The sequence below is a fragment of the Histomonas meleagridis genome (genome assembly GCF_020186115.1).
Source record: "Histomonas meleagridis strain 2922-C6/04-10x chromosome Unknown contig_109, whole genome shotgun sequence".
NCBI classification, from domain to species: domain Eukaryota; phylum Parabasalia; order Tritrichomonadida; family Dientamoebidae; genus Histomonas; species Histomonas meleagridis.
This window is the reverse complement of record NW_027150753.1, coordinates 58,659-74,601: the sequence shown is the minus strand read 5'-3', so window position 1 is coordinate 74,601 and position 15,943 is coordinate 58,659. Positions and strand designations below refer to the sequence as shown.

General features: G+C 26.0%; 3 protein-coding genes across 3 annotated transcripts; 1 reads left to right on the top strand and 2 right to left on the bottom strand.

The window, feature by feature from the left end:
• Nucleotides 1-2,997: 2,997 nt before the first annotated feature.
• GO595_000590 (aldehyde dehydrogenase family protein) lies at nucleotides 2,998-4,392 on the bottom strand (the record flags this gene model as incomplete). Its single annotated transcript, XM_067919196.1, has 1 exon — nucleotides 2,998-4,392. The coding sequence occupies one exon, from the start codon at nucleotides 4,390-4,392 to the stop codon at nucleotides 2,998-3,000; it is 1,395 nt and encodes a 464-aa protein (XP_067779234.1).
• Nucleotides 4,393-8,546: 4,154 nt separating this feature from the next.
• Nucleotides 8,547-11,170, top strand: GO595_000589 (S8 family serine peptidase; the record flags this gene model as incomplete). Its single annotated transcript, XM_067919185.1, has 2 exons — nucleotides 8,547-9,453; nucleotides 9,597-11,170. 2 exons carry the CDS (start codon nucleotides 8,547-8,549, stop codon nucleotides 11,168-11,170), a joined length of 2,481 nt encoding a protein of 826 aa, XP_067779233.1.
• A 1,700-nt stretch (nucleotides 11,171-12,870) lies between these two features.
• Nucleotides 12,871-13,545, bottom strand: GO595_000588 (E3 ubiquitin-protein ligase HERC2; the record flags this gene model as incomplete). The annotated part of the gene is made up of 1 exon (XM_067919173.1): nucleotides 12,871-13,545. One exon carries the CDS (start codon nucleotides 13,543-13,545, stop codon nucleotides 12,871-12,873), a length of 675 nt encoding a protein of 224 aa, XP_067779232.1.
• Nucleotides 13,546-15,943: the final 2,398 nt, after the last annotated feature.

The following is a 15,943-nucleotide window of genomic DNA, read 5'->3' as shown; positions in this document are numbered from 1 at the left end:
ATTTAAAATATGTTTTAATAACTTGGAATATGCTTTAATAATTTGAAACATCACTTCATATAGCAGTTAGAAATAATAACATAGAAATAGTAAAATTACTATTAGATAAAGGAATTGATGTTAATGCAAAAACTATTCATTTGAATAATTTGTAATATGTTTTAATAATTTGGAATATGTTTTAATAATTTGGAATATGTTTTAATAATTTTATATATGTTTTAATAATTTTATATATGTTTTAATAATTTGAAACAGCACTTCATATAGCAGTTAAAAATAATAACATAGAAATAGTAAAATTACTTTTAGAAGGAATTGATGTTAATGCAAAAACTATTCATTTGAATAATTTGTAATATGTTTTAATAATTTGGAATATGTTTTAATAATTTTATATATGTTTTAATAATTTGGAATATGTTTTAATAATTTGGAATATGTTTTAATAATTTTATATATGTTTTAATAATTTTATATATGTTTTAATAATTTGAAACAGCACTTCATATAGCAGTTAAAAATAATAATATAGAAATAGTAAAATTACTATTAGATAAAGGAATTGATGTTAATGAAAAAACTATTCATTTGAATAATTTAGATTATGTTTTAATAATTTGGAATATGCTTTAATAATTTGAAACATCACTTCATATAGCAGTTAGAAATAATAATATAGAAATAATAAAATTACTATTAGATAAAGGAATTGATGTTAATGCAATAACTATTCATTTGAATAATTTAGAATATGTTTTAATAATTTGGATTATGTTTTATTAATTTGAAACAGCATTTAAAATTGCTAAACGGTTGGGTTTCAGAGAAATAAAACAATTACTCAGTGAAAAAGGTGCCATTTAGTTTAGACTTTGGTAAGTGTTCTACTAATTTTTGATAAGATGCACGATTGTACTACTTACCAGAACTGGTGACTAGTGGTTTATCTTTTTTAGATTTTAGCAAAATTAAAATATCTCTTAATTGAGAGATGATGTCACTCCTAAATAGGTGTATATAAAGATATTTGTTTAAATTTTTTCATTCATAAATAAATGACTTTTATATGAAAAATCTATATTTTTCCTGTAGTCATTGAGTTAAGAATCAATAATTATTCTTAGAAGACAATTTTTTAAACATGCAATGTACCTTCCAAAACATATTAACCACAGAAAAATTAAAACAAAAATATCGAAAAACTCAGCTGAGTCATCAATGGCTTCTTGATATGAATTTTTTCTAAATGTGATGAATGGTGCTTCCAGATTTGAAAGGTATTGAATCTTTCGATGTCTGGATCAAAAATTCTTATGATTTTAATATGATATTAGTACAAAGGCTGGGTTCATTATTACTTAAAGATGTTTTTATAAATTTAAAGCGGATGAATTATTAGCTATTATCATAAATCTGAATAAATAATCAAATCCAATTTTTTTCGAATGCAAATGTATTTCGAAAATTATGGTTTTATTCATTAGTATTCTACCTGTTTTTGCTGTTGAATGATCAAGGAAAATATCTATCATTCACATTTCGCTCTCTATCGTCATAACGATAACAAAGTAAGGTTTTGTCACTTTTAAAAATGAAAATATTAATTTATCTTGACTTATCATGAATATTATTTAGTATTTATATTAAATCAGAACATTAATTATGTATATATATTATATAATTTTAATGGTTAGGACTGATATCTTCCCACTATAACTACGGCGAAATTTGTGAACGAGTGTAATATATATATATATAGCATATGATCAACAAGTATCACCGAAGTACAATAATACTTGAATTAATTTTTAAATATTTCAAGATGATGCAAAATAAAAGATAATAAATAATTTCCATATGAAATTTCATATAAAAGCTATTCATTAAAAATTTAGTATAATTATGATTTGTAATTTTATGATAACTTATATATTATCTTATACTTCTTCAATTTTAAATTTCTAAATTAAATGATATTATTTTTTTGAATAATGAAAATTTCCAAAATTTAACGGAATCCAAAATCATATTTTGAAAAATTTAAAAATTAAAATAGATTTAAAAGCAAAACTCATAATTTATCAAAGTTTGAATTTATTTATTGCCGAAGGCAAAAAATAAATTCTAGGTGAAAACAGATAATTTTTTTACAATCATTTTACATTCTCAAGCGGTTCGGAGTCAAATTTGAATGAGTGGACGAATAAAAATCACTCAATCAACTCGTATCGATCATCAAAAACAATTTTAGAGATAAAAGGAATTGATACATGTCTCTCAAGTCAATATTATAAATATCATTTGCTGATTGAATTTGTTCATAAAATTATTAAATCATATTGAACATTATTAGAAAATACGAAAATTGAGAAAAAATGCAATTGATAAATTCAAGAATATGTACTTATACAGAAAATATTTTATTAACTATTGATTATTAATCAGGTTGAATAAGAATATCATTAAAGTATTTTGAAATTTATTATATCATTTATTTAAATTAATAAATAAATTAATTTCAAGAATTTCAAGATTTGATCTGCTTGTTTGGAATAAATAACAAATCTCGCTTTTATGAATAAATTTCAACAATTTTATTTCTTAACAAGCCAAGGATCATTTGATTTGCCATCATCATCACAATGATAGAAAGAAATAAAGCATAGAAATTCAAGACACTTTTCGGATATAAATAACGTATTTTTTGATAAAAGGGTAAAAATTTGATAATATTTACCATCATTCAAGTTTGCTTCTATCGGCACATTCGATATAAACCATGCAAAAGTCGATTTTCGTCACTTTTTGGAATAAATTTATCTCTTGCTAATCATAATATAATTCTTAGATTTATATTAATCATAGATGCAACTATGTATATATATATATATTATATTCATGATATCAAGATCGTATGATGATCGCTATATACGTTCGTACAAAACCGCAAGTCGTATTAAAAGAAACAAAAAAGTGGCAACTCTTTTTATTGTCTTATAAGAATTTCTTCAAGAGCGAAAGATGTCCATCAGTATATGGTGGATACCTTTGTGAGATGTCAATCATTGTTGAATGGGTTACAACTGGTTTGAGATGTGAAAGTTGACGGAATCCATATTTACCATGGTATTGTCCCATTCCAGAGTTTCCAACGCCACCAAATGGCATCTCTGGTGATGAAACATGGAATGTTGAATCGTTTAATACAACTGATCCAGATGATGTTCTTTTTGTAAATTGTTCCAAAACTTTGTTATCACTTGTATATACATATAATGAGAGTGGCTTTTCATGTGCGTTAATGTATTTGATGGCATCTTCAACTCCTGAAATTTTGATCAATGGAAGAATTGGACCAAAAATTTCTTCTTTCATAAGCTGTGAATCCATACTTGGATTCTCAATGAGTGTTGGTCCAATATACAATTTTTCTGGGTCGCGTAGCCCTTCTAAAAGAATTTCTCCACCAGAGGTTTGTATCGCTCTTGTCAAACGATCAAAATGACGGCGGTTAATGATGTGAGTGATGTTATCGTTGTAAACGTTCGCAACATCACCATAGAACTCAGAAATTGCTTTCACCAATTCTGCTTTAAACTTATCATAAATGTCTTGGTGGATAAAGCAATAGTCTGGTGCAACACATGTTTGACCTCCATTAAATATCTTGGCCCATACTAATCTTTTTGCACACTTCTCAATCGAAAGATTTTTATCGACATAAACAGGTGATTTACCTCCAAGCTCAAGTAAGACTGGTGTAAGATGTTCTGATGCTGCTTTCATTACACCTTTTGCAATTGCTGGTGAACCTGTATAAAAAATAAAGTCAAATCTCTCTTTGAGAATAACATTGCAAATAGCAGATGGACCGCAAACAACTTTAACTGCTTCTGGATCAAGATACTTTGGGAATAAATCTTGATATAATTTTGCACATGCTGGAGTGTTAGAAGATGGCTTAAACAAGCAAACGTTACCGGCTGCTAAAATTGTGCAGATTGATGAAAATCCAAGAAATACTGGATAGTTAAAAGGAATGAAATCGCAAACAACACCATATGGTTCAGGAACTACACTAGTCGAGCCTGGGTAAAGTGCCCATGGGTTAGAGAGGCTTTTTGGTTCCATCCATTTTGGTAATGACTTTATTGTATGTTTAATTTCTGATTTAACAGCGCCAACCAATAAAGCTGCTTCGAATTTATGTGCTCCCATATCTTTGTTTAATGCTTCGTTCCATTCATCTTCGTGTTCTTCAAGAACTTTAATAAGTCCTTGGAGTTGTTGGATTCTCCATTGAATTGGCCTTGTTACTTCTGTATTATAATGGTCACGAAGTGCTTGAACAATTCCTGGAATTTCCTCGTCTGGAGTTGTGTGTATCATCAAAAATGTTGGGCAGAACAACCGCTTTTCGAAAAAAACCGATGTAATTCAAAAGACCACGGCATCAAAATAAAAATTTAAATATTTCCTTATTTTAACTTTAATTCATTTAGTTTCCCATATACATGTGCTGACGTATAGATTTTAAATATGATTTGTGCTAAAAATTTTGATTAATTTTTGTATATTCGTCTAACTCTAAATTCATCACAGGTTTCCGGTCGGGATTTATTGAATGAGTTATTATCAAAAAGTGTATGGTATTGATTCAAAAATGTGTTCGTAACCGATCAAATTTTACACAAAGCCCACATGTGTGGTTCGTTGCGTGGGAATTGAGATGAGTTTGATCGTAAATTCATCCGGTCGTTTTGGCCATTTTTTAAACTTACTTATAATAATTTCTATTAATTTCACTATAATTCAAGTTGTGGTTCTGCAATTGCAATACTACATACCATAATTATCTCTTCAACAAAAGTGAATTTTATTATATCATTTTATATTTTTGAGCAATTTGCAATCAATCGATCAATAAAATAAAAAAGCAAAAAAAAATCTTTAAATAATAAAGGTAAAGAATGTAATGGAAGAGTATAATTTTATCAATTAAAAAGAATTAAAGTATGTATACATTCCTCTGAGACAAGTATAAAGAATAATTTTAAAATAAATAAAACAATATGTTTCAAAGTTGTTATTACGAAATCATTTAAATGATTTCCAAAATTTTAATTTTCTAAAATTTTCTTTATTTATTGTATTTGTAAAAAATGATCAAAGAAGTTCATACATCAATTTTGATCAATGGCTAATATAAAGTATATTTTTTAAAATGATTGATTAAATCCGGGTTATTATTAGTATGTAATAACTTCCGCGTTTTAATTTAGAATTAATTAAACTTTTTTATTTATTTTATGCAAAACCATTTTGTTTGCATTTAAAATTGAAGTCCTCTTCATAAACAATAATACACTAGTTTACAAATGATTACAACAGAAAAATTTAATAAAATTTTATAACTATTTTTGGAGAAACATTGGTTTTGGATATAAAAATTCATAAAAAATAATTTTTTAGTTCCTTAGTCAACTTCATAAAACGTAAATGTCAACAGTGATTATACTCGAAATCGGGAAAAATCCTTCGATCAAACATGAAAAATTTGTAATCAATAAAACTACAAAACAAATCGAATCAGATTTAATGCTAAAAGACAATCAAATATTAGGAATAAAATGTCCAACATACATTCAGCCATTACAAAAGGATATAATCCCCACACAAGTATATCCTCAGTTACTTAAAAAAGTTGAAAACTTTGATCCATCAACTTCTTCAAATATGTCCTATGTTTTTCAAATTCTTGATAAATCAGAGAAACAAAAATTTTATTTGTTATTTAATGTTGAAACAGAAAATGGAATTGAAATGCCTCAATTTAAATGTGAAATTGATATTAAAAGTTTTTCTAATATGAATAATTTTATTAACTATGTAGTAAAAAAATTTGGAATGGAAATTTCTAATCCGCAAATAATAATTGGAGAAAAACCGATCGATAAAAACATAAATTTTAAAGATTTTCTTGATTTAACAAAAGAATCAAAAGAACTTAAATTTAAATGTCTTCTTCAAGAAAATGCATTAAAAACCATTAGAATGAGAACACAAATTATAAAAGAATTAAAAGACACAGAAAAAACATATCTTAATAATTTAAATATAATCTTAAAATATTATAAGGAAAGTATTCAAAAAGCAAAGTTACTAAAAGATGAAGAACTTTCTTTAATTTTTGATCCAATACCAAAAATGATTGAATGTCATGAAGATTTTTTATCAAAAATTGATCAATATCAAATCGAATACAAAGCAGAACTATCAAAAATATTTATATATTTTTCAACCTTATTTCGAACCTCTGAACAATATATAGCAGATTATAATAAAATAAATGAAATTGCAACATCAATTACAAATGATCAAAAAATGAAAGAAATAGTACAAAATAATCCAATAAGCTCTGGATTAGATTTTTGTTCTTTGTTAATTATTCCAATTCAAAGATTTCCACGTTATGTACTTTTTATAAGGGAATTAGCAAAATTTACACCGCCAAGTCATCCAGATAGTGAAACAATACATTTTGCGCAAGAAATAATTGAAAGTTTAACACATGAAATGGAATTTGCAAGTGAGACTATTAAAAAAAGAAAAAATGTACTTGAAATTCAATCTCGTTTAAATCAAAAGATTCAACTTGTTACTGAAAATAGGAAATTAAAAAAAGAATATGTCATTAATATAATTAATCCAAAAAAGGGAAAAGGAACATTTTATTTATTTAATGATTCTTTCCTTATTACATATGGAATTGATAAAGAAAAAATTGTACTTTTTTCATTCTGTAATAATTGTTCTTTTTGTTCAAATGCATGTTCAGGAAATGGAATAACATTTCAAGTCGAAAAGGAATGTGTAACAATTGAATTTAAAACCATTAAAATCAAAGAAAATGTTTTATTTAAATTTTATAAAGCTAAAAAACAACCAAATATAACTTTTAATGAAGATTTAATAATTTCAAATGAACTTTCTAACCCATTGACTCCTCCAGAAATTGCTGATCTTGGATCTACAATCATCGGAAACATAGTATATTTTGCAGGCGGTAACATTAATGGTAAAAATTCAAATACGCCATTAATAATTTATGATTCATCAAAAAAATCACTCTCAGTTGAAAAAGTTATTGAAGCAAAATGGAATTATTCTAAAATTGTACAAATAAATTCAGAACTATATTTAGTCGGAGGTAAAGGATCTCCTTATAAATTAATTAATGACAAATGGATAAAAATGGTTTCGAATTCAAATGACTTTATTCGAGAAGGTTTTTCTCTTGTTACATATCAAAATAAGATTATAGTTTTTGGTGGAAAACAAAAACAAAAGAAATTAATGAATACGGTATTAATTTTTGATTTAAATTTGTTGAAATGGTTCTCTGTTAACGAATCTATTGCACCAGAGCCAAGGCAACTTCATTCCGCTTGTATATTTAAAGAATCAATGTATGTTTTTGGAGGGATAGGAAAGAATTCAAATGTATTTGATGATTTATGGTCTTTTTCATTCCAAACTAAAAGTTGGGAGCGAATTGAATTAAAAGGAGAAATATTTCCAAGATATGGACATGTTTCAGTAATTATTAATAATTATTTAATATTAATTGGTGGAGAGAATAACACAGACATTTATCCTCCAATTATTTTGATTAATTTATTTACATATAAATCTAATGTTATTAAAGTAAAAGGAAATTTACCAATGGGTATTATACGTGGGACAGCAACATATATTCAAAAAACAGGAGAAGTAATATACTTTGGAGGTTTTAATAACCATACAAATATATATTTTAATAGTTTTTATCTTCTTAAACTTCCTAACTACATATTAAATTCTATACCTAACAAATTATATGCGTTCCCAATTCCTTTAGCTAATTTTCGTAGGTGTACATCTTCTATGAATGGTTCAATACAACAGACAAAAGAAGATGAAAATAAACCTAAAATCATAACCAGAAAAAGAGCAAACAGAATTGCAGTACGAGATTATTTGTCAGTAAATCTAAATGAGATATTAGCTTCATCTCAAATTAATGAAAGCTCCGTTAAATGTGATTCACATAAAACATCCCCTCCTGAACAATGATATTGTAAATATTGTTCAAGGGATGGGGTATAAACACCATGAATACTGGTGTTTCAAAAAGTATCTAAAGTTTTTGTTGTAACATATGTTTTTGCTTTAAAAAATGAGGAAATGAGAAATTATATAAATTTATAAGTCAAAGTAGGTGTACAAGGAAAGAAACAAAAATTTAGAAATTAAACTTATTTATGATAAATCTTATTGTTTGGTTCAGCAATCAGTGGATAATTTTTTTCTTCTACCCGATAAAAGCGATCAACGTATTTCCCAGAAAAATCATAGAACTTTTTGTGTGAAGTGTGTTCCTAATTGAAATTATGGCTGCCGATAGACACAGTGAATTTGAAATTTGAAGTTTTAAGCAATAGATGTATTCACTTTTACTCTCATTGTTGATCTCCAAATCGTTGAAGAAGATCACACTTAGTATGAGCCATGAAAGTATTGCAATCAATGATGCTGATTTATTACCACAATGGTGCGAAGTTAATATTGTTAGAAAATCATTTTTTGGTGAATTTGGTTACTTGCTAAAACATGAACATCAAATTTCATTCAGAAAGTTTTTAGCGTTTTTATCACCATCACAAATTTCACTTATTAATTCTTCTCAAAAAGCAATTATTCATATAATTCCAAAAACAAATAAGAATATGTCATCCATAGAAGCACTTGAAAGTTCCAAAAATCTTATTGTTGTTGCTCATTCTTCTTTTTCAAATTCTGATTATCAAATTTACAAAACATTTAATTCCGAAACATTTGTTGTTAACTCTACAGGTTCTCAAACAGTTTCTTCTCTTCTTTCCAACAATCTTGTTTTATCAATTTATCTAGACTTTCGCGTTCGCTTTTTTAATAATCTTGATGTAGGCTTTGTACAAGGATCTCAACTTTCCGACCTTACTAAGTATGGCTCATATGACTATATACCGCGTCCTCTTCATGATCTTGGTTATCAAGGAGAAGGTGAAGTCATTACAATTGTTGATTCTGGTCTTTATTTTGAATCTGATTGGTTTCGTGATGAAACCACTTTTAGTATAGGACCTGAACATCGTAAGATATTAGAATATATGTACACAACAAGTCCAGGGGATGAAACTGGTCATGGCACACATGTAAGTTGTACAGCTGCAGGTCAACATATTAATGGAAGTCATATTGATGGTGCAGCACCTCTTGCTCGTATATATTTTGTTGATATTGGCCAAAGCGATGGATCTATGAGTTACTTAATGCGTTATATTACTTATATTATGATGTACATAATTAATTTTGATTCCAAAATCTGTACTAATTCATGGGGAATTACACCACCAACATCAGATACTAGTATATATATTTGCGTTATTTATATGATGCTCTAATTTACGAAAACGATCTATTGTTTGTGTTTGCTTGCGGTAATGATCCATATCTAAATTATATAAGTGGACCTGGAGCAGGAAAAAATCTATTATCAGTTGGAGCATTAGATACAATTCGAAATGAACCACTTTCTATTGCAAGTTATTCATCCGCAGGGCCGACAACTTTCGGACAAGTTAAACCTGAAGTTGTAGCCCCTGGTACATATATATTAAGTGCAAGTAATGTTGCGCATAATGCAATGCAAATAATGTCTGGAACTTCAATGGCTACTCCATTAGTTTCAGGAACGCTTGTCTTATTACGCGAATATTTAAGAAAAAAATGTAATGTATCAGATCCACATTCGACGTTGTTACGATCATTGGCTATAGCTTCTGCTGATAAAACAGATCCAGAGACTCCTGATACACATTGGGGATTTGGAATGTTAAATGTTAGTAACGTAATTCCAGAACTTAGCAATAATAATATATTATATGAAACATTTGATGTTACTAATGATGAAATTATTTATGAAATAAATGTAACAAAAGGAAGAGACTTAAGAATTGTAATGTCTTATGTAGATATTGCAATCAATTCAATTTCATATATTTCTCTTGCTCATGATTTAGATTTATTTGTAGTTGGACCTAATTTTAAATTATATCATCCATTGTATAATGAATATGAAGATTTATATTCAACAAATGAACGAATTTATATTAAAAACAATGATTTAATAGAAGGTAAATATTATGTACACATAAAACCTACGAAATGTTTAAATAGCAATGGTTGTTCATCAGTTACTTCTATAGCCATAGTTGGTAATGTAACTAATTTACAAATATCTGAAGAATTAACAAATTGGGGAAATTTATGTGTTCGAGAAAACACTGTTGATATAACAAGTAATGGTTGTATATGCAATGAAGATTCCATTGGTTTGTTTTGTCAACATAAAATTATAACTTTTGATAATGAAAATCGTATTGAATTAGACTTTAGACCATATGAAACTGTTCATTTTAAATTCAACTTAACTGAATTAACAGGAATTAACTTGTCGGTTGTTCAAGGTATAGAATACGGATCATTTTTATATACAATAAGTGGATATAATAATGAAAACGAACTTATTATAGAAGGAGGAAGTTATGTGAATACTTCGATGGGATCATTATTAGGTTTAAGTACTGAATTCTCAGGTGTGGAAATGATATATTTCAATATAACATGTACTTCATTGATTGCATCAAGAACAACATTTTATTTTGAGGATTATGGAGCAGTACAACCACAAGAAACAGAGACATCGCAAACACAACAAACAGAAGAAACAGAAATAGAAAGAACAGAAGACACTCAAAGTGAAGAAACAAATACAGAGGAAACATTACAAAGTCATCGCACAGAAGATACATCACAAATAAGTACAGAAAATGTTACGCAAACAGATACTACATCGGAAATAAGTACAGAAGTTGTAGAGCAAACAGATGAAAGTTCACAAAGAAAAAACGAAACAAATTCATTATATATACAAAATATGGAAAATTTGTTGAGTAATGGAGCAACAGCAGGAATTATTGTCGCAGCAATCATTGTTTTGGCTGTTGTTGTGGTGTTAATCGTATTGTTTGTAATTACATCACGAAAGAGTCAAACAAAAACGTCAGAGGATATTGAGCCTTAGAATTTAAATTAATGTATAACTAATTATAATTTAAAAAACTTATTAAAATGCGAAATATTTAAATACGTTTTATTGCTTTGATTTTTTTAATGAAAATCGTGTGAAATCTAACGATGGTACATTTATGGTGTACAAAATCTGTTATTAATAGAATAAATGCTTTTAAGATATATAAAAAATTAAAAAGTAATCTTTTCTTTGAACTCATGAAATTGCTCACAAAAATTCATATGATTTATGTAGCAAATAATTTTAGATGAATAATTTTATTAATTTGATTTAAAATATTTAGAGTGAGAAATTTTGTGTGATATTATCTTGTAATCTAATGATATAAAAATGATTTTTATATAAAATAAAAAAAAAATAAAAAAATAAAAAAAAAAAAAAAATAAAAATAAAAATAAAAATAAACAAAAAAATTTATACCACGCAAAGTTTATTTGTGCACATATTCTTATTTTGAATTCTAATATATTTTTTTTTAATTTGTTTGATTCTTTATTATTATTTTATAAAGAATATCAAATATTTGCAACAAATTCTTCTTTAAAATCATTTTCAAATGGATCTTCATCAACAGCAGTGAAATCTGCTGTGTTCTTAAATGTAAAACTGCTAGTATTATTATTTTCATTTTCTTCAACTGAACTTTCTTTACTTATTTGTTTCTTCTTGTGAATACGAACAAATATAATAATAAGTATTAATATAATAATAATTATTACGATACCAATACAAACTCCAATAATAATTTGGATGTTATTATCTTTATTATTATTTTCATCATCATTTTGATGAATAATTGTATAAAAACCAGAATAATATGAAAAATATGTTGAATAACCAATAACTGTATAATCATAATAAATGAATATTGTTTCAACATAAGAATAAGAAGAACCAGATGCAATAATTGTTATAGTATTAGTAAAAACAGTTTGAGTAATAATTGTTTGTGTAATTGATTGTGTGATATAATATGTTTCCGACAACAATCAGTCAGTTACAACAATCGGAAATTATTCATTGACATATTATTCCAGATTTGGTAACATCAATTGGAAACTATGCATAGTTTATTTATGTACTAAATTAACAACAATTATTATTGGAGAAAATGTGAAAACAATTGGAAGTAATTCATTTCAATCTTGTTCATCATTAATAAATATTGAAATTCCAGATTCAGTAACATCAGTAGGATTATGTGCTTTTATGGATTATACAAATCTTCAAATCATTAAAGTATCAAGTGGAAATATTATGTATTCTAATAGAAATGATGGAATCCTTTATGATTGTGCAAAAAAGAAAATAAAGAATATAGATAGAATTTCTTGTTTAAATATATTATATTGTACTTATTTTGATAAATTGATTTAACTAAATAAAATATAAAATTCCCATGTATCTTTTGATGGTTTTCATATGATTGAGTGTTTAAGTTAACTTTTGCTTTGATACTATTATTTCGATTGTTTTCTGCAAACATTTGATCTTTGAGTTGATTTTGATGATTAGCAATATACGCTTCATTTCCATTTCTATTGAAAATGAAGATTTGAACATTTTAGATGAGAAATCTAAATTAGAATTTTCTTTTGTACCTTTTCCACTAAAAAAATTTACAATTTCTATAAAGTCAATTCAATTACAGTAAAATTACAAAAATCTTAAATTAATATAATATTTGCTATTTACTCAAGTTCAACCACATCTTCCAAGTCTGGATCGAAGTCCTGATCAATATCCACTGAGAACGTCACAGCTATTCTTAAATTCTTTTCCAACACATCTATTGACGAGTAGTTTGGAATTGTAATTTCGGACGAGCACGTTGCTGCCCTTGGTAATGTGTTATCAGGTCTCATTTTTTCCTGGAAGACAATTCTCAGCATTGACGACCATTGCATTCCTGGCGGCGGCAAAGACATTCTCCCAGAACCGAACTTAATGAACAACATTCTTTCTTCTGGCGAAAATCTTTGCAATGCTTCGAATAACATTTCCTCATAATTCACACCATTAATCACCGGGTTAAATATTTGACATTGTTTCTTTAATTCATTTATAGGAATATCAAAGTCGCCACATAATAATGTCCGTAATTCCCATGGAACTAAAGCTGACAATGAATTACCGAATATTAATTTCATTCCTTCGCGAACACTACTTAACACATCAGTGAATTCATTAATCCTAAATCGCTCACATAACTCACAATATTTTAATCGATTATCGAATGTAACTTGCGTGATTTTTCCATCTTTAAATAACTCGACAATTTCACCATAACTATTTTTAACAGTAAAAGTTAATTGTGAAATTGTAGAAAATTCACTTTCGACAGTAAAGTTACGGACGTAATCCATTAAATTCTTAAACTCTTCATCGATTTCATAAATGTTATTAATGTCAATAGTTTCATATATCATATAATTCCAAAACAAATTAGATAACATAAATGGTTGAGTTAATTTCGATGTATAAGCAATAGACATTAATGCTCCAATATAAATATATTTAATTCGTTTTTCATTATCAAAATCTTTTGTATTCGGTATAAGAACTTCTTGATTAGGTCCTGAATTATTACGTTGATTTGGAGTACTAATAAAATATGATGAATTAGGATTCATAATTTCATTACATATTTGTGAATATAATTCTCGGCCTGGTCCTCCTGCATCTGATGCTCCTTCTCCTTCTAATTCTACATGCCATGGTGGACCATCAAATACAATTAACTTCTTTAATTGATCAATCGAAATTTGTTCTATTAATTGATTTAATAATGATTTCGCCTTTGAATTATTTGGATTGCTTATGAAAAGTGCAGCCTTCGAACGATTAAAAACAATATCAAAGCGTCGATGATTTGAATTTGGTTCAACAATTCGTTGAATAATTTTAGCAATTAATGGAATAGTAAAAGATGATTTTGATTTTAATAATATATTTGAGAATGGTAAGTCAGGGTTATTTAAATCTAAGTATTGTAAAATCTTTTTAGTTTTATTTGTATATTCATATAATAACTTTAAACGAATATTTAAATAAATTTCTTTAATGTTTCGAATGTTTGGAAACATTATAAATGTGTCTTCGGGTATAACTTTAAGTTCATCATCTTTATATTTAGTGATAATTTGTGAAAGGATTTCATCATATTCGATTTTCCATTTCGTTGAGTAATAATTTGATAAGTCAAAGAATTCTTTTATGTTTAATGAGAATAATGAATTCATATTATCATTAAACTTTGTAATTACTATTTTAATTTTTATTAATTTTTTATTTGGATTTTTCACTAATAAAACAAATTTATTAATTGTTAATACTATTGAATCTTTTAATACATTTAATATATTATTTTTATTTGAATTTAATATTTTAATTTCTATTTCATTCTCATTATTATTATTAGTTAATAACTCAATGCTTAATTGAGATGCATAAGGTAACAAAACAATTTCTTCATAATTATCTTCATTGATTTCAATGATTTTTTCTTTGTTCTTCATTTTAATCCAATCATCAAGTATTAAATAACTCATGAAAATGTTCGAATTAGATAATGAAAATCCTAAGTCAATAGTTTCCATAATCTTTCGAATATGTGAAGGATAATCATCATGATTTAATAATGATTTCATTGTATCATAAACTTTATAATTCTTCATATTTTCATATAAATTATTAATATTTTCAGGTGTAATAAATCCATCACATTTAAATGTATTACAATTCCATTCGATTGAATATAGTGATAAAATTTGTTTAATATAAATCATTTGTTGTAAATGTTCAGGTATATTATTATTAGTTAAGTTTGTTATATAAGGTTGAATCCAATTATTAAATTTATTTATTAATGTTACGTCAATTGATGTATTAAATTTAATAGTTTCTGATAATGTTTTAATGAATGAATAATAAAATCCACATGAAAATATATCATAATTGATGATATTATCGACAATAGAGTTAAGTAATTCTTTTAATATTAATTTGTTGACACTTAAAAACATATTTTGTTGATAAAATTTAATGAATATATTTAATAAATGATAATAACCTATAGGTGAATCTAAATTAGAATGTAATTTATTTATAGGTAAAATACCTAAAATTATTTTATCATATCGATTATTTTTAGGTTTAAATTCTATTGTTAAGTTTTTACCTTTAATATAATTCGAAAATAATTTCTCTTTAACATATGTATTATAAACTTTTTCATTATTTTTAGTTTTTATAATAATTTTATTAAGTGTTGATTTCGATTCTTTTGATTCGATTATTAAATATCCAATCGAATCTTTATTAGTGATTGTTTTATTAATAGTGGAATAACGATTTGGTTTATTAATATTGAAATATGTTTCTTTTGGTATAAATTTCATAATTTCTTCATATGTAAATGTCGGCCATTTTGATAAATATTTCTCGAAAAATGTTTTGACGAAGTTTTCATCTTGGAAATATTTTAATAAAATTGAAATTAATACATTCGAAAATTCTTTTTGTTCATCAGGATCAATAAAATCAATCATTAAATTAGTTTTAATATTTGTTATGTTCATTGGTATTAATTCTAATATCATTGTAACGAAATAACTTAATAATTCATTAGATATTTCTGGTTTATTTTCTTGTATTAATAATAAAAATGTATAACGAATCATTCGTATTGAATAAGATTTAAATAATTCATTGTTCTCTTCATGTTTAATTATGTTTGGATTAGTTGAGATTTGTATAATTTCA